The 23347-nt window shown below is 44.4% G+C and overlaps 1 protein-coding gene across 3 annotated transcripts in view; it reads right to left on the reverse strand.

Moving 5' to 3' along the window:
- The window catches only part of RAB3B (RAB3B, member RAS oncogene family), a 149563-nt gene that overhangs the window by 113576 nt on the left and 12640 nt on the right, over nucleotides 1-23347 (reverse strand). For all 3 annotated transcript variants that reach the window (XM_053249980.1, XM_053249979.1, XM_053249981.1), the window contains exon 2: nucleotides 5104-5331. In XM_053249980.1, coding sequence (XP_053105955.1) covers nucleotides 5104-5331 — 228 coding nt within the window. The remainder of the gene's footprint in view (nucleotides 1-5103; nucleotides 5332-23347) is intronic.

Raw genomic sequence — 23347 nt, forward strand, 5'->3', positions numbered from 1 at the left:
TCTTTGAATCAGTGTGAAATCCTTAGTATTAAGGCCCACTGGGAGTTTCTTGCTCTTTCTCTCATTTTAACTGTCTTTCTGAAATATTATAATATATTCCAAGCAGTGACACAGTTTACTCTGCATATCCTTTAATTATTTTCAGAGTATCTGGGAAAAGTCAAATTCTCCATTTATTTTTAAAACTTATGTAATAGAGATGCTACAATGAATAGTAGAGAATTAGACAGGCACTTCTGTTTAGTTTTCCAAGTACACCTCCACATAGTATTTGGGTATTACATGAGCCCCGGCATACTGAAATTTGTAGTTTTCCAGCATTTTTTGGTTTGGCTACATCCACTGCTAAATAGTTTTTGAAATATTAAAAGATTAACGAGCTTGACTTGTATTTTTCAGTTGATATTATGGTAAAGTTATCTGAAAGATGAGTGTCAGATGTTTGGACAGGGGGTGCAATTTCAGTGCTTGCCCTAGGTGCTATTTTCCCTAGATATGCCTCTGGGGAAGCCCTCTTGTCTCCAGGATTCATCAGCCCTGGAGAGCTGCTGCCAAGCAGTGTGGACAGTGCTGAGCGAGATGAGACAATAGTCTGACTGCTGAATGTAAGGTAGTTCATCATCATTATCACAATCATATTTCATCCTAGCTCATATGGTGTTTTTGTAAAGCAACTTGAAAATCACGGTGACATTCATGGAGGGTGTCCAAATGTGAACGGAGCCTTGGTGCTTCTAAATCAATTATGGTCAGAGTTTTCTGAGGCTGGGACTCTGCTCACCACTGACCCTTGTGGTGACTTGCAGCACTGCAACTGCTTTTAAGGTCATACACACAGCCATGGCAAGCAGGAAGACAGGGCTGGACCTACCTTCCCCACAGACGAGCAAGCAGCTGGTCTTTGGTGTGCTGTTGCACACCCACACAATCCATGCTACTCCCAGCAGCACAGATTGCTGGAGGCCGGGAAAATGAGTCCCAGCCTCCAGGAATCCCATCATGCAGCACATGATGAGCACGGTTCATTGGGAGATTCCCCCATGAGTCGGATGCTCTAGGTGCCCAGCTCTGTATGTGCTCAGGCTGCGTGCAGCCCGATCACCCACAGGACCCTGAACCTGGGGTCAAGGGCGCACTCATACTTTTAAACCCAGGTTAAAGCCTGGAGTAAATTCCCGGGCTTATGTGGGAGGCAACATTGGGAGTGGCCTGGATCCAGGCGCTGCACACAAGCAGCCCAACCCAGGCTTGGGCTGCCCTACCTGAGTTGGGCTGCTCGTGTGCATAGCCTCTTTGAGTTGCAGGCCCTATGCTGGCCCTGCCCTGTAAGGACTGTTACTGGCTTTTTTACAGACACGGAGAGTATAAGAGGCTTCTTGCCTGAAGCAGTCCTTGCCTCAGTATCTCTTGTTCTGGCTAATGATGGTCTACTTAGTGTGACCCTTTCCTCCTTCCTGACTCCTTGCTTCTCTGACTCCTGATGGCCTCCTGGTTTGACCTTCATTGTGTTCCTGGCTCTTGGCTCCTTCCTTGACACTCCTGGCACCTGAATGTTTACCTGATGTGACTCCTGGTATATTCCTGTCTGTCCCACTCCTGGCCTTAGGACTTGTGCCCCCTGGTAACTGCTTCCCATGGCTCAGCTGCCTGACAAGTATATCATCCTTATTTACTATGAAGACCTGTTCACCCCGCCCTTACCCGCCCCGGTAAGTAGCAAATACTGGGTTGTATCTAAACTCTGTTTTCTGTTCACAGATGAACTTGTGGTCACACAAGGGGGCAATTTGCCAATCTGCCTTCTGTCTCCAGCACCTGTACTCTCAAAAAATCTGCTCCTGAGTGTTGGGGGATCCTCAGGAACAGGATGGTATACCATACAGAAGCCTGGAAAGGAAAAAGGGATCAGCAAAAATCCACAGACACCTCTTGCATGATCACATGTTCTGTGAGCAGAAGATGGAGTTGGGATACAACCCATTATTTAAGAGCCTGAAGAAAGAAAACTGGCTGACAAATTTGTGGGAAACATGTTGTTTGTTTTCATTTTTTGGAACATCAGATTCTACAACAGTAATAGTCATTTTACATTGTTTTCATTGGTTTAAGAACTGCATGGACTTTATATTATAAAATGTATTAAAAACAAAAACTTGTTTAAAAAAATACAGCAGATATCTGCATTAAGACTTTTAAGAGCCTTATAAACCTGTGAAACAAGTTTGACATCTTAAAAAGGTAAATTAACATCTGCATCAGCCATGACCTGCATACATTTCTTGTTGAGAAGGGGGGAAAAATATAAAAGATCTCTAATACTGCTGCTTCTGTACTAATACTCAAGTACCTAATGGCAATAGTCAATTGCCACTTATTCCTTAGAATCAGTGACTGACATGTCCCGCAGCGTAATGCAGGCGATTCTGAACATGCTGCTGCAGGCATCTAAAACACATGCCTATGTTGCTATGCAACAGGGCTATTCTACTACTACTTACCACTGCATGATCACAAATTGCAACACTACTTCTGCTACTACTTACTTTTGAATTTCCAATGCAAATCATGTTGCAAAATGTGATCATGCAATGGTAAGGAGTGGTGTAACGGTATTATTTTGCACAGTGGCATAACAATCTTTCAAGGGCCCTGTGCTTAAAAGTAGATAAATAGGGCTCCTCCTAAATTTTTTGTGGTGACACTGCATAGGCACTGCAGAAATATTTGAGAGAACCTGTCACCCACCTGCCTACTGCAGCAGCCCCCGCCATTTAATCTCTGTGCACCTGCTGTTAGAGGTTGTTGATTTTTACCCACAATAGGTAAAACAGCAGAGCACTAAGGAATGAGCATACACTCCAGTTACAGAGTAGGTAGCAGAGGATGGTTGGGATATTGCAGCTATTTAGAGAAAACACATGGAGATCCTTGTGTGACTAAACACTAAACATTTATTGGTTAAATACACTTAGATAGGAAAGACCTATATCTAATCTAAAAGACTACATAATGGATAGGTAAGGAGAGAGAGAGAGGTGTTTCCATCTGCTCTCTAGTAGGAAAGGAAGGATTGTTGTGACTCAGCACAGGAAGTGCTGCAGAGTCAGTTCAGGGGTCATAGAGTAGGGACAGATATGGAGACCCTGACTCACTGTCTCTACTCCTAATGCCCCTAGTGGTCATTAGGACAGTTGGTGCAAAAGGTCGATGCACTGGAAGTTCATCTCCAACACCTGCTGCTGGCAGCCACCACCATTTGTCTCTGCACCCCCTCCCCCATGCTGGCTTCTGCTCACCTTCTGCATCAGTTGGCTGCTTTCCATGGCCGGCTTTCCATTGCCAACCCAAATGGTATAATGATGTTACTACCCAGTGCCTGCTCAACTGATTTAATTTTGAGATATTATTGATCTCTACTGAGATAAGATCAATAGGTAGAAAACAGGGATGTGCATGAATCACAATTCACAGAGCGACACATCCCCTGCACCTTTAAAAGGGAGGGGAACAGATGCATACCTGCTCCCCCGTCGCTCACCCCCACTTCCTCGATTGGCATTGCTCCTCCCAGGTATCTTGGCACATCGGCAGCACTCTCCCTGAGCTGCCCCCGCGTGAGGCGCCACATGCTTGCCTGAATTGCGGGGGCAGCTGGAAGAGAGTGCCACCAGCATGCCAAGATATTTGGGAGGAGTGCCACCAATTCAGAAAGTGGCAGTGAGTGGTGGGGGAGCAGGTATGCACCTGCTCTCCTCCCTTTTAATGGTGCAGGGGATGTGTTACAAATCGCCCTCCGAATCGCAATTCATGCACATCCCCGGTAGAAGACCAGAATGCTGTTGGTTTATTTTGATAATCAAGTGTTGGGGAGCCACTGTTTTAAATAACTTTTGATTAATAACACTGACAAAAAATTTGTCTCAGTTACATTTATTAATCATAGCTCCATGAAAAGTGCTTAAAATGACATACAATGCAGTTTTACTCATGAAGAAATCATTTTTGTGTAGAGGGGCTTTTACACCCTGACCCTTGTCTCAGAATGTAGCTAGGCAATGTCAGTTAAGTATAATATTGCATAGTATTGATTGGTACTCCATTATTATCATAACCAGACATTTAAAAACTATATTTTAAAGGACCGACATAAAGCATCAGATTACTGGGCCATCTAACCCAGTATTGTCTTCTCTGAACAAAAGAGGCTCTTAGGGTCTCAGGCAGAGGTCTTTCCCATCAACTATAACCTGTTTCTTTTAGCTGGAGATTAAACATGGGACTGTCTATATGCAAAACATGTACAGTGGTCCCTCGACTTACAAACTACTCGACATAAGTACTTTTCGAGTTACAAACGGCAGTTTTAGATCCGGTTTTAGATGCAGTTTTTTCGACTTACAAATTTTTAGATGGGGTTTCCTCGACTTACAAATTTTTAGATGGGGTTTCCTCGACTTACAAATTTTACATGCGGTTTCCTTGACTTGCCTGCCTGTTTACTGCCTGTTTATTCTTGAAAAGAAATGTTCCTGTGCAGTTTGCAAGCCTTACTGGGGGTCTGGGTCTTTTTTCTAGGCTCCGGAACGCATTAATCCGTTCCCAATGCATTCCTATGGGAAACCGCTTTTCGACTTATGAATTTTTCGACTTACAAATGTGCATTCGGAACGGATTAATTTCGTAAGTAGAGGGACCACTGTACTCTCTATCTAAGCTATGGTTGCCTTTCCCCAACTTTTTCCTCTTCCTCCTCCCTCACTGTTTTGCTTGAAATGCCTAAAAACGTTCACATACTAGTGGGGGAAATGGTCTGAAAGAAAGATTCTTTTAATCTACCCTCATACCTAGGAAGGAACAATGATCCCAGCAAACAGCAACAACAATGATCCGAATGAATCTCAAGAACCAATAAAAGATAACAATAATCATTTCAGACTCTAAAATGCACAATTTCTAAAGGCTCAATGCTGGAAGGATAGAAAGCAATCTATTTAAGTAAAATGCAAATCATATGAAAACTCTGAACAATAATCACATAGTGATCCAGAATCAATAACACCCATACTTCGCATTATATTGGATTTTTGAATCACTAGTACTTACCCAAATCTGCAGTTTTACCCTCTTGTCATTCCTGTAGACAGTTTTCACTTTGAAGTCAATTCCCACTGTACTGACAAAGGCTGGTGTGAAAGTGTCATCAGCATATCTAAAGAGGAAGGAAGTCTTGCCCACGCTGCTATTGCCAATAATCAGGAGTTTGAACATATAATCAAAGTTCTGGTCAGAAGCATCCTTGTGTCCATATCTGGCATCTGTTACAGAAGCCATCTAAGAAAACAAAAACACCACATTTCAATTTGTGATTTAACTGATTCAAGATCAGCATATGCACTTTATAATAAATTCTGATATAATTCCATATGTTATTATGCAAGCTATCAAACAGTTCAGCACGATAAAAGCTGATAAAACTATCTATTCAGTGTTGTGCTCATGGTCATAATCCAGGAGCTATATATATAACTAGCTGACCCGCACAGCGCATTTGTGAGCTATTTGGGGCCAGCTCTTCTCCCCTCCCTCCTGCCCCACTCGCTCTTTCCCACTCACTCGCCCTCCTTCCACTCTCTCCGCTGCTTCCTGGGCTTTGCCACCACCGCCACCTCTCCCTTACCTGGGACGGCCTAGCCATGCCGTCCCACCGCTACTTTCCGCCCCAGAGGCCAGGCCAGGCTTTGCCGCTGCCTCCCCCTTACCCGGGATGGCTAGGCCTGCCGCCCCGCCACCGCCTCCTGCCCCCCCCCGTGGACAGGCCAGGCTTTGCTGCTGCTGCCACCTCCCGCTTAGCCAGGACAGCCATCCTGCCATTCCCCTGCCGCCTCCTGCCCCCCCCCATGGACAGGTTGGGCTTTGCCGCCACTGCTGCTTCCTCCTCCTCCCCCCTTACCTGGGACAGTTGGCCAGGCCAGGCCATCCCTCTGCCCCAGCCAAGGCTGCCTCCTCAGGCCATTTTGCGGCCCGCCACCACCATCTGCCGCCACTTCCCCCCCCCCCCACTCTCGCCCAATGCGAGGAACTCTCACAAGCGTTCCGCCGCCAAATCTAGGAGGACATGCATGCCGGCTAAGAGAATTAAATATATAGATTAGATACAAGAATCTAGAAAGTGGATTTGCCTGCTCAGTACTCTTTCACACATGCAGGATTTAATCCAGAAAGGAGTCTGTGCATGGAAACCTGCTTACATAGGAACAGACCTGCTGGATCCAGTCCAAGGCCTTTCTAGTCCAGCATTCTGTTTCACACAGTGGCCCACCAGATGCCTCTGGGGAGCCCACACAGGCAAGAGGTAAGGGCATGCCTCTCTACTGTTGTTCCCCTGCAACTGGTATTCAGAAGCATCTTGCCTCTGAGGCTGGAGGTGGCCTATAGCCCTCCAACTAGTAGTCGTTGATAGACCTCTCCTCCATGAGGTTATCCAAACCCCTCTTAAAGCCATCCAGGTTGTTGGCAGTCACCACATCTTGTGGCAGAGAATTCTATAAGATAATTATGAGTTGTGTGAAAAAGTACTTCCTTTTGTCGGTCCTAAATTTCTTGGCAATCAGTTTCATGGGACAACCCCTGGTTCCATTGTTATGAAAGAGGGAGAAAAAATTCTATCAACTTTCTCCAGACCATGCATGATTTTATAGACCTCTGTCATGTCTCCCCTCAGTCATCTTTTTTCTAAACTAAAGAGCCTCAGGTGTTGCAGACTTGCCATGAGATGTGATGACAGCCAACAACCTGGACGGCTTTAAGAGGCGTTTGGATAACTTTATGGACGAAAGGTCTATCATTGGCTACTAAACTGTGGAATACGCTCCCTACTGAGATACGATCCTCCACATCTCTGACCATTTTTAAAAAGCATTTGAAAACCCACCTCTTCACCCAAGCTTTTTTGGTTCTTTAAAATTTTAAGGTTTTAATTTGTAGGTGATTTTTAAATTGTTAAATTGTTTCAAGTTTTTGTATATCTTTCAACTTGTTTTATGCTATTGTTAACCGCCCAGAGATGAAAGTTTGGGGCAGTGTACAAATTTGATAGATAGATAGTTGGAGGGCTGAAGACCACCTCCAGCCTCAGAGGCAGGATGCCTCTGAGTACCAGTTGCAGGGGAGTGACAAAAGGAGAGAGGGCATCCTCCTTTCAGTTCCTGCCTGTGGCTTCCAGCGGCATCTGGTGGGCCACTGTGCGAAACAGGATGCTGGACTAGATGGGTCTTGGGCCTGATCCAGCAGGGCTGTCCTTATGTTCTTTGCCTCAAGAAAGGTGCTCTAGCTGTCTGATCATCTTCGTTGCCCTCTTCTATACCTTCTCCAGTTCTATAATGCCGTTTCTGGTATGGTGACCAGAACTGTACACTGTACTAAAAATGTGTCATACCACAGTTTTGTATAAGAGCATTATAATATTAGCAGTTTTATTTTCAATTCCCTTCCTAATGGTTCCAAACATGGAGTTGGCTTTTTTCACAGCTGCTGCACATTGAGTCAATACTTTCAACGACCTGTCCACCCCAAGATCTCTCTCCTGGTCAGTGACCGACAGTTCAAACCCCATCAGCATATATGTGAAGTTGGGGTTTTTTGCCCCAGTATGCATCACTTTACACTTGCTAACACTGAACCGCATTTTGTTACCCACTCCCTGTTTGGAGAGATCTTTTTGGAGCTCCTCGCAATCCCATTACTGCTAAGTTTACACAAAAGCCTTTGGTGGGAAACTTTGTAAAATGTTTTTTGGAAGTCCAAGTATACTATGTCAACCAGATCAGGTGTGGAGGGAAGCTAGCGTCAGCCCAGTTTCAACCTGCCGTGGCAGCCCCCTAGCCCCGCCCCATGCATCTGTGTCTGATGCCCGGAGCAGTTAGCCACACCTCCTGCATCTGATGTCAGAAGCAGGAGCATGGTATAGGTCCCAAACGAGGCAGCATGGCCCCATTTGGGAGCTAACATTTGCAGCGTGGCCAGGAGCGACTCTCCCTGCCTTTAAAAGGCAGAGAGGTCTGCTCCGGCCATGCTGCAAATGCAGCACTGGCTGATTTAGCTCCCAAATGGGGCCACGTGGCCCTGTTTGGGACCTAAACCATGCCCCATATCTGATGTCAGATGTAGGGTGTGTGTCAAGGGCATGAGGTGCAGCCCCTGAGGGTGGCCGGGTTCGTTGAACTGATTCGCTTGATGATGGCTCCACCCCTGAACTGGATCATCTTTGTCCACATGCCTATTGACACTCTCAAAGAACTCCAAAAGGTTAGTGAGGCAAGACTTGCCTTTGCAGAAGCCATGCTGGTTCTCCTTCAGCAAGGCCCGTTCTTCTCTATGTTTAACAATTTTGTCCTTAAGTATCTTTTACATCAATTTGCCTGGCACAGAGTTCAGCTAACAGGCCTGTAATCTCCTGGATCCTTCTTGGAAAATGGTATTCCATTAACTACTTTATAGTCCTCTGGTACGGAGGCTGCTTATAGGGATAAGTTATATATATTTTTTGCAAGGAATTTGGCAATTTCATACCGAAACCTTTGCTGGAAAGGGATACATGTGGCAGGGTGAGTTGTTTATTTCTGTTTAGATTTATAAATAATACACTTGTGTAGATATTAATGCTCTAATTTATCCCATATAATGTGCTAATAGAGCCCAATCCAAATAAACAGAAGTCTCATTTTGACATTTCCCTGCCTCCTGAATCCGCTCATGGTTACAGCTCTGAAAGTAGGTAGAAAGTCCTGCCCCAATGCTATCACTCGCCCATTCTCCAGCCACTCACAATCATAGCTGGTCCTTCTGGAGATGCCCATCACTGTAACTGTGAATGACTGGAGAAAGGGGGAGAGTGCCAGTTCTGGGGCGGGACTTCCTAGTCACTTCTGGAGCTGAAACTGTATGTAGTTTCAGGGGAGACATGTGAATGGGGCTAGAGTGTGGGTTAGAAACAGAACTGACTCTAGCCCCCTTAGGTTCAACACTTGTGCAATCAGTGTATGGTGTACACAGGTACATATCTGTACACAGGAACAGTTATTCATACATTATGTTGATCACAGGTACAGCAGTGCACTTCCTATTTGTTCCATGCATTTGAGAGGCCTGTATCCAGAATCCCTTTTGATATGAATGCAGGCATAGTAATTCACACACAAACCTGTAGAACATAATGTCTGAACAGGGCTTCTCTTTCATGAATAGCTGCTATATGTACCCTGCGCCTAGGATTGATTGTGAACAGCTACAACATTTTAAAGATGATTAATCCTGCCTACGTTAAGTCTTAATATGAACTAGGCAAACAAGGTTTCATCATAAGAATTTAGTATCATTGGCTAACATATTATAAATAACCGGGGGTGGGTGGGAATCTTGCATTGTGCCAAGATTAGATGGGGCCACCTGGTTTCCAGATTGTATTAATTATTATATTGTTTACTGAACAGCAACTAAAGTGAGAGATGCTGACACTACTGGCAATCCTGGGGGCAGTAGAAGTGGATTCTTAAACAGATACAAGATTAGTGATACTATATTTTGCACGTTCTCCAAGACGTCAAAGTATGAGTGGTGTTGTCAGTGATACAAGAAGAAAAGATCCTTACTAAGATTTGGAGAGTGGAGTAGAACTGACTTTCCCAATAAAAGTAGTGCTCCCAGTTTTGGGGGGAAAGCTTTTCCAATAAAATTAGTGCTACTAGTTACCTCGTCAATTGAATTCTGGCACTTATGCTTGATTTGTTCCTTTTACATTTCTCCACTGGGACATTCATTAGTTCTTATTTTTATCTATCTATCTATCTATCTATCTATCTATCTATCTATCTATCTATCTATCCATCTATCTATCCATCTATCTATCCATCTATCCATCTATCTATCCATCTATCTATCTATCTATCATATTTTTATACTGCCTGATATGTACATCTCTAGGCAGTGTACAAATTTTAATATTAAAAATCACAGATTAAAATACATAAAACACAATAAAAACAATATAACTAATTATTAAAATTATTAAAATTAATTCTAATTAAAAGCTTGCAAGAACAGGAGAGTCTTGAGGGCTTTCCTGAAAACAAACAGAGAAGGAGATGTTCTTATTTCAGCAGGGAGCATATTCCAAAGCCCTGGGGCAGCCACACAGAAAGCCCGGTCCTGAGTCGCCACCAGATGAGCTGGTGGCGACCGTAAACGGACCTCTCCAGAAGATTGTAAAAGGTGGCACGGTTCATGACAAAGGAGGTGCTCTCTTAAATAGCCTGGACCCAAGCCGTTAAGGGCTTTATAGGTAATAACCAGCACTTTGTATTTTACCCAGAAACATATCGCCAGCTGGTGCAGTTCTTTCAAAACCAGAGTTATATGGTCCCTTTGTGTTGTCCCAGACACCAATCTGGCTGCCACATTCTGTACCAATTGTAGTTTCCAGACTACGTACAAAGGCAGCCCCATGTAGAACACATTACAGTAGTCAAGTCTTGAGGTTACCAGCATATGTACCACTGTTTTAAGGTCATTCACCTCTAGAAATGGACGTAGCTGACGTATCAGCCCAAGCTGATAAAAAGCGCTCCTGGCCACTGCCTCAACTTGAGAAACCAGGGATAGCTTTAGGTCCAAGAGTACTCCCAAGCTTTTTACCTGATCTTTCAGGGGGAGTGTAACCCCATCCAGAACAGGCAGATCTCGGGTCCTGACCCCGCATAGTCAGTACCTCCTTATTTGGATTCTCGACAATGTAACAGTTTTCTGTTCACCATTCTCAATTTCACTCTAAATTGGCATCTCAAGTTTTATTGCTTTTACATTTCTCCTTTAGGAAAAAGCATGGTATGTCAGTAATATAACAATGAAAACAAAAATTCATGAAGGTAGCAGGGATCAGCTTATTAATATAACAATGTAAAGGAATATCAGGAATGTGTAGTATGGTTGATAATTGTCTAATTCAGCAATCAGCTGTACAGAGAGACATTACACATTTGGAAACATAATCTTTCTAATTGAAGGCAGAGAGTAATTCCTTGGATTTGAACAACTGAAAGTCAATGGAAATACACTCCTCTGAAATCAAGGGGACCCAAGGCCAGTTCATATTTTATGTATGAATGGCTGTACTCATAAAATGTTGTACAGGTGCATCTAAAAATGTTAAGTGTATCCATGGCAAATGCGCATTTTTAGCTACCTACATCATGCAAGCATCCATACCAGGAAGCCAGAATGGAAGAATCCACTTGGTGAACATATGCTTGATACAGTGAAGTGTGTGAAGCAGCCTTTTCACGAAATCCTGAAAATATATTAGGTGCAGAAAAATGGCAGATGAAGCAAGGCCAGAAAAAAAAAATATTGGAATTCATTGTCACGGCATTCTCTCTCATATACACAGCTACTTGAAAAATCACATACACACACAGAAGCAGTGGTCAGGAGGATAAAGATATTAATATCTCAATTTTTGGAATATATTGGCTGGCAGGGATATGAGGTCACCAGCTTCCTTCCTTCACAATCAGTTGTTTGCATCGAGACAGGGACATAGCAAGGTTGGAGTGGGCCCTGGGCCAAGAACTGAAGATGGGCCCCTCCTCCTGCCTTTTTTTCCTCCCCTGCCTCTGTCTTTACTGCATTAGAACTGTAAGGACACAGTGAAAAACAAGACATTCTCAGTATAACCCTTTTCTCTTTCCTAATTATTATTTATTACTATTTATTTATACGCCCTTAAAACGTATTTGTTTGGCCTGGCTTTCCAGGGTTTTTAAATTGGTTTTAATATTCTAACCCAATTTCGGGGCTTTTAATCACTGTAATTGTTTAATTGTTGTTTTAAAATGTTTTTAAATTGTTAATTGTTTTTATATTGTTTTTAATTTGTTTTAGCTCTTTACTGTTTTAGTGGTTTGTTTTAATTGTAAACCGCCCTGAGCCATTTTGGAAGGGCGGTATATAAATCAAAATAAATAAATAAATAAATAAATATTCAATTTTCATACCACCCTTCCAAAATGGCTCATGGCAGTTTACAATTAAAACAAAACCATTAAAATCACTTAACAATTAAAACAGAAATTATAAAATTATTAAACAATCAGAACAATTTAAAAACCCTAAAAACAGTCCCCCCTGTGCCGGACCCGGGGGGACTCCGGACCGTGCACACCCCTACTGGCCGCAACGACTCCAAAACCCTCCAACTTCCAAGGCCTTTTGAAAATCTGCAGGATCCAGCAGCCTTTGGGGGCAAACCATCCTAACAGATCCCTCACCCCTGCAGAGGTGGGTCATGGCTGTGAAACCAACCTTAACCAGGTAATAGTCTATCCATGACAACGGGGAAACCACCGGATCCCCCACCCACAGAACACCCCCCTGATCCGAACAAAAGACCAAATTGAGTGTGTGGCTGGCAATATGAGTTGGTTCAGAAACTAGTTGGGATAGGCCCATCATTGTCATGGCCACTATGAACTCCTGAGCCACACCAGCCAAGCCAGCCCCAGAGCGGATATTGAAGTCCCCCAGCACTAAAAGTCTAGGAGACTCAAAAACACCAACTCTGCGACCAGCTCCGTCAGCTCAGTTAGGGCAGTGTTTCTCAACCTTTTTGGAGTCAAGGACCGCTAAATTCCTCGTGCAGAGTTTCAAGGACCGCTACATTCTTCATATGCGGTTTCCCAGACCAGCAGTTAGTAAAGGGGTTTCAAGTTTTACTATCTATCTATCTATCTATCTATCTATCTATCTATCTATCTATCAGACTTCTATACTGCCCAAAACTTGTATCTCTGGGCAGTTTACAATTAAAATAATAGAAGCATCAAAATAATTAAATTTGGAATCTTTTGCAAACATGGAATATTAGGGGTTCTCAACCTTGGGTCCCCAGATGTTGGTGGACTTAAACTCCCATAACCCCCAACCACAATGGCATTTGGCCATTATGGCTGGGGATTTTGGGAGTTGAAGTCCACCAACATCTGGGGACCCAAGGTTGAGAACCCCTGAATCTAAAAGCCTGTGTGAACAAATATGTCTCCAGTATGTCTTCAGTATGTGCGGGATGGGGGTGCTTGTGATTACTCAATGGAGAGGGGATGTTGGGCCATTAGAAAAATTCAAAAACTACGAAACCAACATACAAGCAAGCTTTTGAATTCCCCAAAACTCTTCATCAGGCTGGATGTCAAGCAAAGCAAAAAGCAGGTGAGGAGAGGAGAGCTGGGCAAGTTGTCAGTAGAGCACGAAGTCTACAGTTTAACCCTCTCTTGATGGAGGTGGAGTTTTAGCCGGAGTTGTGTAGTCGCAGGGCCGGATCCAGACCACATTAGTCAGGACCACCCACTGAAATTAATGTAGTCATCTCTCATTTGTGTCAATGCTGCTTGGTTATGATCACCTGGCTTGATCTGGATCCTGCTCTTAATTGTTCACTCTGTGAGGCGGACCTAATGAAACCAGCACAGCTCCTCCAAAACGCCTTAAAAACAGTTACGTGGCAGGTGCTGGGAATTGTTTTTTTTTTTTTTTAATGATGAAAGAAAATGTGAAGAAGAGCGGTGGGGACCTGGTGTTAAAGGGAAGGGGGCAATTCTGAGATGGCGGGGGATGCGGGGTGTTGTAGTGGTGGATGCCTCATCTTCCTCGCTGGGGAGACGAAGCACTGTTCAGGGTGGGTGAGGCAATGATGCACCAGACCGCGCTCGTAAGGTCTCCTGGGTCCAAGAGCTGCTGCCGCTGTGCTTGCACACCAGAGTGTAGCAGGTGTTTTCCCATCCTCTCTCGCAGCACACGCATCTGTGCCCCCTCCCAACTCCCCTGCATGCGCCAATCACACCAGCCTGCCGTTGGGGCCACGCAGCTCATGTGGTCTCACATGCTGCACGTGCGTCGCTGCGAGGCAAGCCAAGGCAGCCCTCCTCCCTCCCTCCCTCCACTGAAAGCCCTCACTGCAGCATAATCCTGGCCAGAGGTTCCCCCCCCGCTTGGCGAGGTCATAAAGGGGACCGCCGTCTTCCACTGGCAGTGCAGACCAGGGGGTTATAGGGGGCTGAGGGACCCCAACTCCCCACCAATGCAAGAGGGAAATGGCGTTCCCTCTCAAAGTGCCTTGGCCACAACAGGCAGCTGGTTTTAAATCAGTTGGGATTGGACACAAACTGCACTGAGCATCAAATCCCCAGGATCACTTCATTCCAGTGCCATTCACCCAATCACCCTTTTGCATGAACGCACAAAATGGTCTCTTGCCTCTTCCCCGCACCACACCGCCTCCCTCCACCACTTAGCCCTCCTTGATACGTGTGCTTGCTCCCCCTCCCCGAGGAAGGTCCACTTGCACTCCCTTTCTGTAAAGCCCGAGCCAAGGCGGCCCTCCTCCCTCCCTCCACTGCTTAGCCCTCACCACGGCATGATCCCAGCCAGAGGTTCCACCCCCTGGCGAGGTCACAAAGGGGACCGCAGTCTCCCACCGGTGGTGCAGACCAGGTGGTTACAGGGGGCCGAGGGACCACAACACCCCACCGATGCAAGAGGAAAACAAGGTTTCCTCTCAAGGCGCCTCGGCCGCAACAGGCAGCTGGGTTTCAATCAATCAACCTTTGGCTGCAAATAATGAGCATGCAAGAACCAGCAGCCCTTCAAGTGGCGCCCACTGCCATTCCTTTTCCTCGATGCCCCCCACGCCACATACAGTTTGAAGCTGTAAATATAAAGATAGCTGTAGGAAGATCTCAGCAGCACATGGAGGCAAGGCAGAAGCATGGTCCCGTGCCTCCATGATACTCCTCCTCTTCCTCTTCCGTGCCATGTGCAAAATTGAGGAAGTGAGTGCATTGTTTGCAGTTGTTTGCGAGGGGGCGTGTTTGACTCCCAGTCAGGGACCGGCACTCAACCCTTCGGGGACCGGCAGCGGTCCAGGGACCGGTGGTTGAGAAACTGTGAGTTAGGGAGTCAGTTGGGCAGTGGGATGAACTAATATCACACATTCCCCTCACACACACTTTGTGTGTGCATTCCCCAACTCAGTATTTCAAAAAATTATGTATTTACTAAAATCACCTCATATAATATCAACAATGAAGAGGAAGAGTGAGTGTTCACCCTGCTGGCAGTGCCCCCTACATTAGGGGCCCAGGGACATTTGTGCCCCCCATTCAATGATAGCTATGTCCCTGCATCCAGAGCAACAAATGGCATGTGGGAAAAGGTTGCACTAATACAAAGCAGTTGTGCTAGCTGATTGATTGATTGATTAAGTGCCGTCAAGTAGGTGTTGACTCTTAGCGACCACATAGATAGATTCTCTCCAGGATGATCTAACTTGGCCTTTAAGGTCTCTCAGTGGTGCATTCATTGCTGTTGTAATTGAGTCCATCCACCTTGCTGCTCGTCATCCTCTTCAACTTTTCCTAGCATTATGGATTTCTCAGGGGAATTGGATCTTCACATGTGAAAGCATGATAGTTTGAGCCTGATCATTTGTGCCTCAAGTGATAATTCTGGATTGATTTGTTTTATGACCCATTTTTTTGTTTTCCTGGCTGACCATGGTATCCTCAAAAGTCTTCTCCAGCACCAAAGTTCAAAAGCCTCAATGCTTTTTCTATCTTGCTTCTTCAAAGTCCAGCTTTCACATCCATAGAGTGTCGTGGGAAAAACCATGGTCCGAACTATTCTAATCTTTGTAGGTGTAGACACGTCACGGCATCTAAATATCCGTTCCAAGGCCTTCATTGCAACCCAACCAAGTGCTTGTCTGCGGTGTATTTCTTGACTGCTGGATCCTTTATTGTTGATGGCTGATCCTAAGAGGCAGAAGCTATCCACCACTTCAATGCCTTCATTGTCTATTCTGAGGCTGGTTGCTATACCCCTTGTCATTAGTTTAGTCTTCTTGACATTTAGTCGTAGTCCCATTTGTTCACTATGCTCCTTGACTTTCATTACTAGCGCTTGCAGATCATCCGCATTCTCAGCTATCAGAGTGGTGTCATCAGCGTAGCGCAGGTTATTGATGCAGGTTATTGATGCAGGTTATTGATGTTTCTTCCTCCAACTTTAAAACCACGCTCATCATCTTCCAATCCAGTTTCTCTCAGTATATGTTCAGCATATAAACTGAATAAAGAAGGAGAAAGTATACAGCCTTGCCTTACTCCTTTGCCAATCTGGAGCCTGTCTTTTTCACCATGTTCCGTCTGGACTGCGGCTTCCTGTCCTTTGTATAGGTTTCTCATGAAAACAATGAGATGTTCTGGGACATCCATTTTCCTAAGGATATTCTACAACTTGACATGGTCAACACAACCTAAGGCTTTTCTGTAGTCAATAAAGCACATATTGACTTCTTTCTGGTATTCTTTGGCTTTCTCAATTATCCAGCGTGCATCAGCAATGATGTCTCTTGTTCCTCTGCCTTTTCTAAACCAGCTTGAACATCCAGGATTTCCCTTTCCACGTCGGGCTCTAATCTACGTTGGATGATTCTGAGCATTATTTTGCTAGCATGTGAAATTAAGGATATTGTGTGATGGTTTGTGCAATCTGTTAAGTCTCCTTTCTTTGGTCTGGGTATGCAGACTGACCTCTTCCAATCTGTTGGCCACTGTGTCATTCTCCAAATTTGCTGGCATAGTTTGGTTAGGGTCTTGACTGATTCTTCTTCTGTTGGCTACCATATTTCTGTAGCTATTGTATCAATTCCTGTAGCCTTCCAACTTGGTAATGACCAGAGTTCTGATCTAACTTCATTTTCCCGTACTAGAGGTTCTTGCAAGTAGGGAATATCTTCTAGAGTATCTTGGATGTTGGCGTCCCTGCTGTACAGATTTTCAATCTACTCCTTCCATCTCTGTTTGATCTTCTCTGAATCAGTTACTACCTGTCCTAGCTAGTTGTGCTAAATCTGGAGTTTACATTCCACACTAATATGGTGCAACTGCAAGCCTGCTTGGGTTGTGCAACAGTTGCACAACAGTAGCACACCTCATTTGTTTTAAGGAGATCTTTTGCACAAGAATGTTATAGTGCAGTTCTACACATCCCCATTTTTAATGCAACTGAACTATCCTTTTGCACTAGTGCAACAGTGTTCCTTCCGCATGCAGTTTCTTGCTCTGGATGTCAGTCAGTTTGCTTGGAAACTAATGGAAACAAGGCAGCAGCATCCAGACTAGACAGCCATGACTAAGCACCACTGAAATAAATGAGACAGGTTAGTCACAACTAACTTAAGTGAAATAATTTCAGTGGGACTTAGTTCGGATGCTGTCCACATGTAGGAAATATTTACTGCCTGCCATTATTTATTTATTTTTCAAATGTGTAGACTGCCTCAAACTTCCATCTCTTGGGCGGTTTACATAAAAAAAATTTAAAAATGAATACCTTAAAAACAATTTAAAACCACAGTCCAGTTAAAAAGGTTGGGTGAAAAATAAGTCTTTAGAGACTTTTAAAAAGTTGTCAGATATTGGGAAGCTCTTATTTCAGCAGGGAGAACATTACAGAATCTTGGGGCAGCAACAGTCCCTGCACAGCCACGAGATGAGCTGGTGGCAACAACTGAAGACAAACCTCTCCAGATGATGTCAATTGGCGGTGGGGCTCATGGCGAAGAAGACGTTCTCATTAGTGTTTTTAAAATCTGTTAAGAACGATGCTCTACTGTAAGGAGCCTCAAATAATCTACTGAATTAAGTAGGATCCAGTAGCACCCTATTAAATAAAACTAATCACAAAATCCAATAACTTTTTAAGTAAATCATCAACCCTGGAGACTGAAATATGAAAAGGATGCTGCACTAGAAATTTTGCAATCAGACCTACTTTTGAAATACAACTCTTTAGCAACGAGAGAGAGAGGGGGAGAGAGGTTGAATTAGTAGAAAAGCCATTAGGTTGCTGCTACATATGAAAAATTATATGTACAGAGGCTTATATAAAATGCCATGGTGCTTGGTATGCTGCAGTATAGCTCCTGGGAACTGCAGATAAGGTTAAAGCTACCTCAATGGGAAGGGCTTGCAGAAATTTTGAATGCACCTTTAAAAGGCACTGAAATGCACACAGCTTTTAATGGATAGCATGCTGGGCTTAAAGGTGGATTGGGAAATCTTAAGAGCAGACATGGACATTTAGCAGAAAAAATGTCCAGCCTATAAGCCTCTTCAAAAAAGGGATGACGTATTCATGTACAGTATCCTAAGTGCATGCCCAGGAGCCCAGCCTTAGCACTGATGAGCTCAAGAAGCCTCTACTCACCCACCCCCACCACCCTTACAGAATTTGTCTGAAAAGGCAAATGCCATCAGTGTGATGGAGATCAGACGCTCCAATCATGGAAACAATCTCATTCATGCAGTTATTGCCTCTTTGGACAGCTGCCATAAGCGTGGACGGCATGGGGCGTGGGGAATGGTATGAAGCTTCTTGAGTATGTCAGCACCAGGGCAAGGCTTCCAGGTACAGTGTCTTCTGGGCACAAATACAGTGTCCCTTATTGAATGTCTGCAGAGAGCTCTTTTTAAAAAAATCTGGTGGAGAAATTTCTCAACCCTTCTACAATGTGAAGGAGAATATTTGAGTGTATTATAATAAATACATAATATAAATACACATAAGTTGGAGATTTACTGCACAATTTCTGCTATTAGAAGACAATGCTTTGCTTCCCCAGGCTACAAAATAAATTCTTCAGGGCAAGACATAATGTTCTCTCCTCCGCAGTCTTGCAAGGTAGAAACTCCAAAGTGCCACTGGCTGATAGAGCCTGGCCATGTGGGGCAGAGGTGCCAGAAACAATTCAACATGTCCTGTTAATTTATACTGCTCCTTTTACAAGGACTCCCGCACAAGATATATTTTTCCTGTATTGCAGAGGTACTTCGACAGATCGGAGGGGTTCTAGACCAAGCTATTGTTCTCTGATACAAATCAAATCATAACCTGCACAGTAGCTAAATGCTGTGTAGCAGCAGTAAAAATACAACAATTGGCACAGTCATAATCCAGTTGGTTGTAATATTTTTATGTATTTATTGTTTGTTTGTTTTTAACTCTGTATTTGATCTTTGATCGAAATAAACATTGATTGATTATCAGAAGCATATTAACAATAGTATTGATAAGGAGAGCTTTGACGTGACCAAATTTCGCATTTGCTTGCATACTAATGTAGGCCTCTTGTCCTTAAGAGTGACCTTACAGAGATTTGTGAGTCAGAAGCTGTCTGTTTGCCAAGTGAGGCAAACAGGTAGTGAAGTTACATAGGATAATGTTAAACATTAGGAAACAGGAAACAAAAAAACATACAGGAAACAAAAACCGCAGACATCTTGCAGGTAGATATAGTGGGACATAACAAAATCTGGGAAATTCTTGAGGGTTGGTCATGTAAAGTGTGTTTGTGACTAGATGATAGATCCTTTGAGAAAAGAGTAAACAACTATGATAATAGAAAGGGTATTAAAAAATTGTGTTAGATTGTAAAGGGGTCCTTCTTCAGATCTTCACTGGATGTCTGGTTAGTCCTTCCGCTGGTTGAATATCCCTGCTTTGCTACTTCTTACTCTGGGTTGTGGCAAGTTCTGAAATAAAGCTTTGCTAAACAAGTAAGATTCTTATCATTTCTTGGGACTATTTGGAGACTTTCCTGACTCATATTGGATCTCTTATGTTGATGCTTCTCCTGAGTTAAGGCCAAGCCCAGAGTGAACCATCTAGATACTAAGAATCTGTAATCAATTTAAAATGTCCTTCAGAGTATGTAGCCACCTAATGGCGTAGTGGGGAAGTAACTTGCCTAGGGAGCAAGAGGTTGCTGGTTTGAATCCGCGCTGGTATACTTCCCAGACTATGGGAAACACCTATATCGGGCAGCAGCGATATAGGAAGATGCTGAAAGGCATCATCTCACACTGTGTGGGATGAGACAATGGTCACCAGGAGTCAACACCGACTCGACGGCACAACTTTACTTCACAGAGTATACATAAATACATTTGTATACTACCTTTAAATGTTCAAAGCACTTCATGTTTATATCTTGTTGTAATCCTTACAACAGCACTGTAAAGTATGTATTATTATCACCATATTGCACATAGGGAGTTGTGACTGAGAAAGTGTGTGTGCCTTATGGCCACCTGTGGGTTCATGGCAGAAGGAAGACTCAAACCATGGAGTTCCTGGTTTATTGTTCAATCACTTACAACATATGAGAAGGTGACTTGCCATGGTTGAACAGAGGGAGATTAATGTCCCCTGGCCACCAGTATCCAGGGACTGTCTAGAAGGGGTATGCATGGAACTGGCTGGTCCAGTTTGAGTCCAAACCAGACCCAGACTGGACCAGGACAATTCAGTCTGGCACCCCCTCAACCTATGCCACGGGGGTCAACCCACCCCCATGGCATGACCCAGGCCATGCAGAGGCCCATGGCACAGGCACAGTGGCTTCCAAAATAGTCACCCCGCCAGGGGGAAGGACCAAATGGGCTGAAGAACGGCCGAATGGGCCAGTTTTGGAAGGATAGATGGCCAGCTGGGGGGAAGGGGTACCTCCACAGACCACCACTCCCACCATCTCGGAGAAGTTTAATTGTTTTTTAAAAAAACTTTTAAAAACCCAACGTTCGCGAACCCCCCAAACGAGCTGAGGGGGTTCGGTCCAGGGTCAACCTGAACTGGGAGTGGTTTGGCTTAACACTGAGCCTTCGTACCAAACCAGTTTGACTTCAAACCAGTTCAGTACCGAACCTGTTTGCACATCCCTACTGTTTAGGGGCCTCCTTGCCCCACAGGGCAACCATTGCCCCTCCAGGCACCCAGTTGGTGAATGAAGCACTTGTCAACTGGGAGAGGCTCTCAGGTGGCATGTCCATGACCCAATACCAGCAACACCCCCTAACTCCAGTGCATCAGCATGCTTCTGACACCATTCAAAGGGTGTGGCTGGCATTGTGCATGGACACAGGGCCTGTTGGGTTTCTCCCAGCTAAAGAGTGCTTTATTCACTGACTGGGTGCTTCCTTTTTCTTCCTCACACCATGAGCAATGTCATTGTAAGAATGATCCTATGCATGCAAAACAGGCCCCTTGGTATACAGAAGAACTACGGGGGCTGAAGTGGCAAGGTAGATGACTGGAGCGCAAGTGGAGAAAGACTTGACTCGAATCTGACAGACTGCAACATAGAGTACATTTGAAGATTTATGCTCAGACGATACGTGCGGCAAAGAAGCAATTCTTTTTTGCTCGTATTGCATCCACACGTTCACATCGGGCGGAGTTGTTCAGGGTTGTGAGAGGGCTAGTATGTGCCCCTCCTCCTCTGAATCAAAATCTAGAACCATTGATTACTTCTGTGGCGTGTTTAATGAATTCTTTGTGGGGGAAATCTCTCATAGTCGGGCCGACTTAGACTCAGTCTCCACATTTACTTCAGTGTCTGATGTGGAAGTGTCCAGAGACTCCTCTTGTGTGGTTAGGTTGGATCAGTTCCAGTTTGTTACTCCTGAGGATGTGGACAAGCTGCTTGGAGCAGTGCAGCCTACCACCTGTTCTCTTGACCCTCGCCCGACATGGCTTATACTACCTGTCAGGTGGATTGTTGTAAGAGGCATGGCAGAGACTATAAATGCTTCTCTGAGGAAGGGCAGGATGCCTCCTTGTCTTAAGGAGGCAATTATTAGACCACTTCTAAAGAAGCCTGCTTTGGATCCCTCAGAGTTGAGTAACTACAGGCCTGTCTCCAACCTTCCGTGGTTAGGCAAATTAATCGAAATAGTGATGGCCTCCCAGCTCCATATGGTCTTGGAGGAAACTGATTAACTAGATCCATTTCAGACTGGCTTTCGGGCGGGCTATGGGGAGCAGACTGCATTGGTCGGCCTCATGAATGATCTCCAAATGGAGATTGACAGAGGGAGTATGACTCTGTTGGTCCTTTTGGACCTCTCAGTGGCTTTCAATACTATCAGCCATAGTATCCTTCTGGAGCGTCTGAGGGGGTTGGGAGGGGCACTGATTTGCAGTGGTTCCGTTCCTACCTCACAGGCGGATTCAAAATAATGTCCCTTAGAGACTGTTGTTCATCAAAATCTGAATTTTTTAATGGTGTCCCTCAGGGCTCCGTATTATCTCTGAAGTTGTTTAACATCTACATGAAACCGCTGGGAGAGATCATCAGGAGATTTGGTGCAGGGTGCTGTCAGTATGCTGATGACACCCAAATCTATTTCTCCATGTCAGCCTCATCGGGAGAAGGCATAACCTCACTAAATGCCTGCCTGGAGGCGGTGATGGGCTGGATGAGGGATAACAAACTGACTGAATCCAGATAAGATGGAGGTACTTATTGTGTGGGGTCGTAACTCAGGAGATGAGTTTGATCTGCCTGTTCTGGATGGGGTCACACTTCCCAGGGAGGAAGAGGTGCACAGTCAAGGGGTGCTTCTGGATCTGAGCCTCTCCCTGATGTCCCAGGTTGAGGCAGCGGCCAGAGGTGCCTTCCAGCAGCTTCGGCTGATATGCCAGCTGCATCCGTTTCTTGAGATAAACGACCTCAGAACAGTGGAACATATGCTGGTAACCACCAGACTGGATTACTGCAGTGCACTCTATGTGGGGCTGCCTTTGTATGTAGTCCGGAACTACAGCTAATTCAGAATGCGGCAGCCAGGTTGGTCTCTGGGTCATCTCAGAGAGACAATATTACTCCTATATTGAAAGAGCTACACTGGCTGCCGATAAGTTTCCAGGCAAAATACAAGGTGCTGGTTATAACCTATAAAGCCCTAAACGGCTTGGGCCCTGGGTATTTAAGAGAATGTCTTCTTCGTCATGAACCCACTGCCTATTGAGATAATCAGGAGAGGTCCGTCTGCAGTTGCCACCGGCTTGTCTGGTGGCTACTTGGGGACGGGCCTTCTCCACTGCTGTCCCAATGCTTTGGAATGAGCTCCCTGCTGAAATAAGAACCTTCCCATCTCTGATAATTTTTAAAGAATCTTTAAAGACACATTTGTTCACCCAGGCTTTTAATTAAATACTGTTTTAATAGTTTTAACATTGTTTTAAAATATTGTTTTTAGGTTTTAAATTGTTTTAATGTTTTAGCCTTTTGTTGTCATTTATTTTAACCAACGTTTTAATTTCTCTGTTGTCATTTCTCTGTTTTAATTAATGTTTTAACTTTTCTGTTTTGTGTTGTAAACTGCTCAGAGACGTACATTTTGGGTGGTATAAAAATGATAAATAAAATAAATAAAATAAAATAAATAAATGTTGACAC

The sequence above is a fragment of the Hemicordylus capensis genome, chromosome 4, assembly GCF_027244095.1.
Source record: "Hemicordylus capensis ecotype Gifberg chromosome 4, rHemCap1.1.pri, whole genome shotgun sequence".
NCBI classification, from domain to species: Eukaryota; Metazoa; Chordata; class Lepidosauria; order Squamata; family Cordylidae; genus Hemicordylus; species Hemicordylus capensis.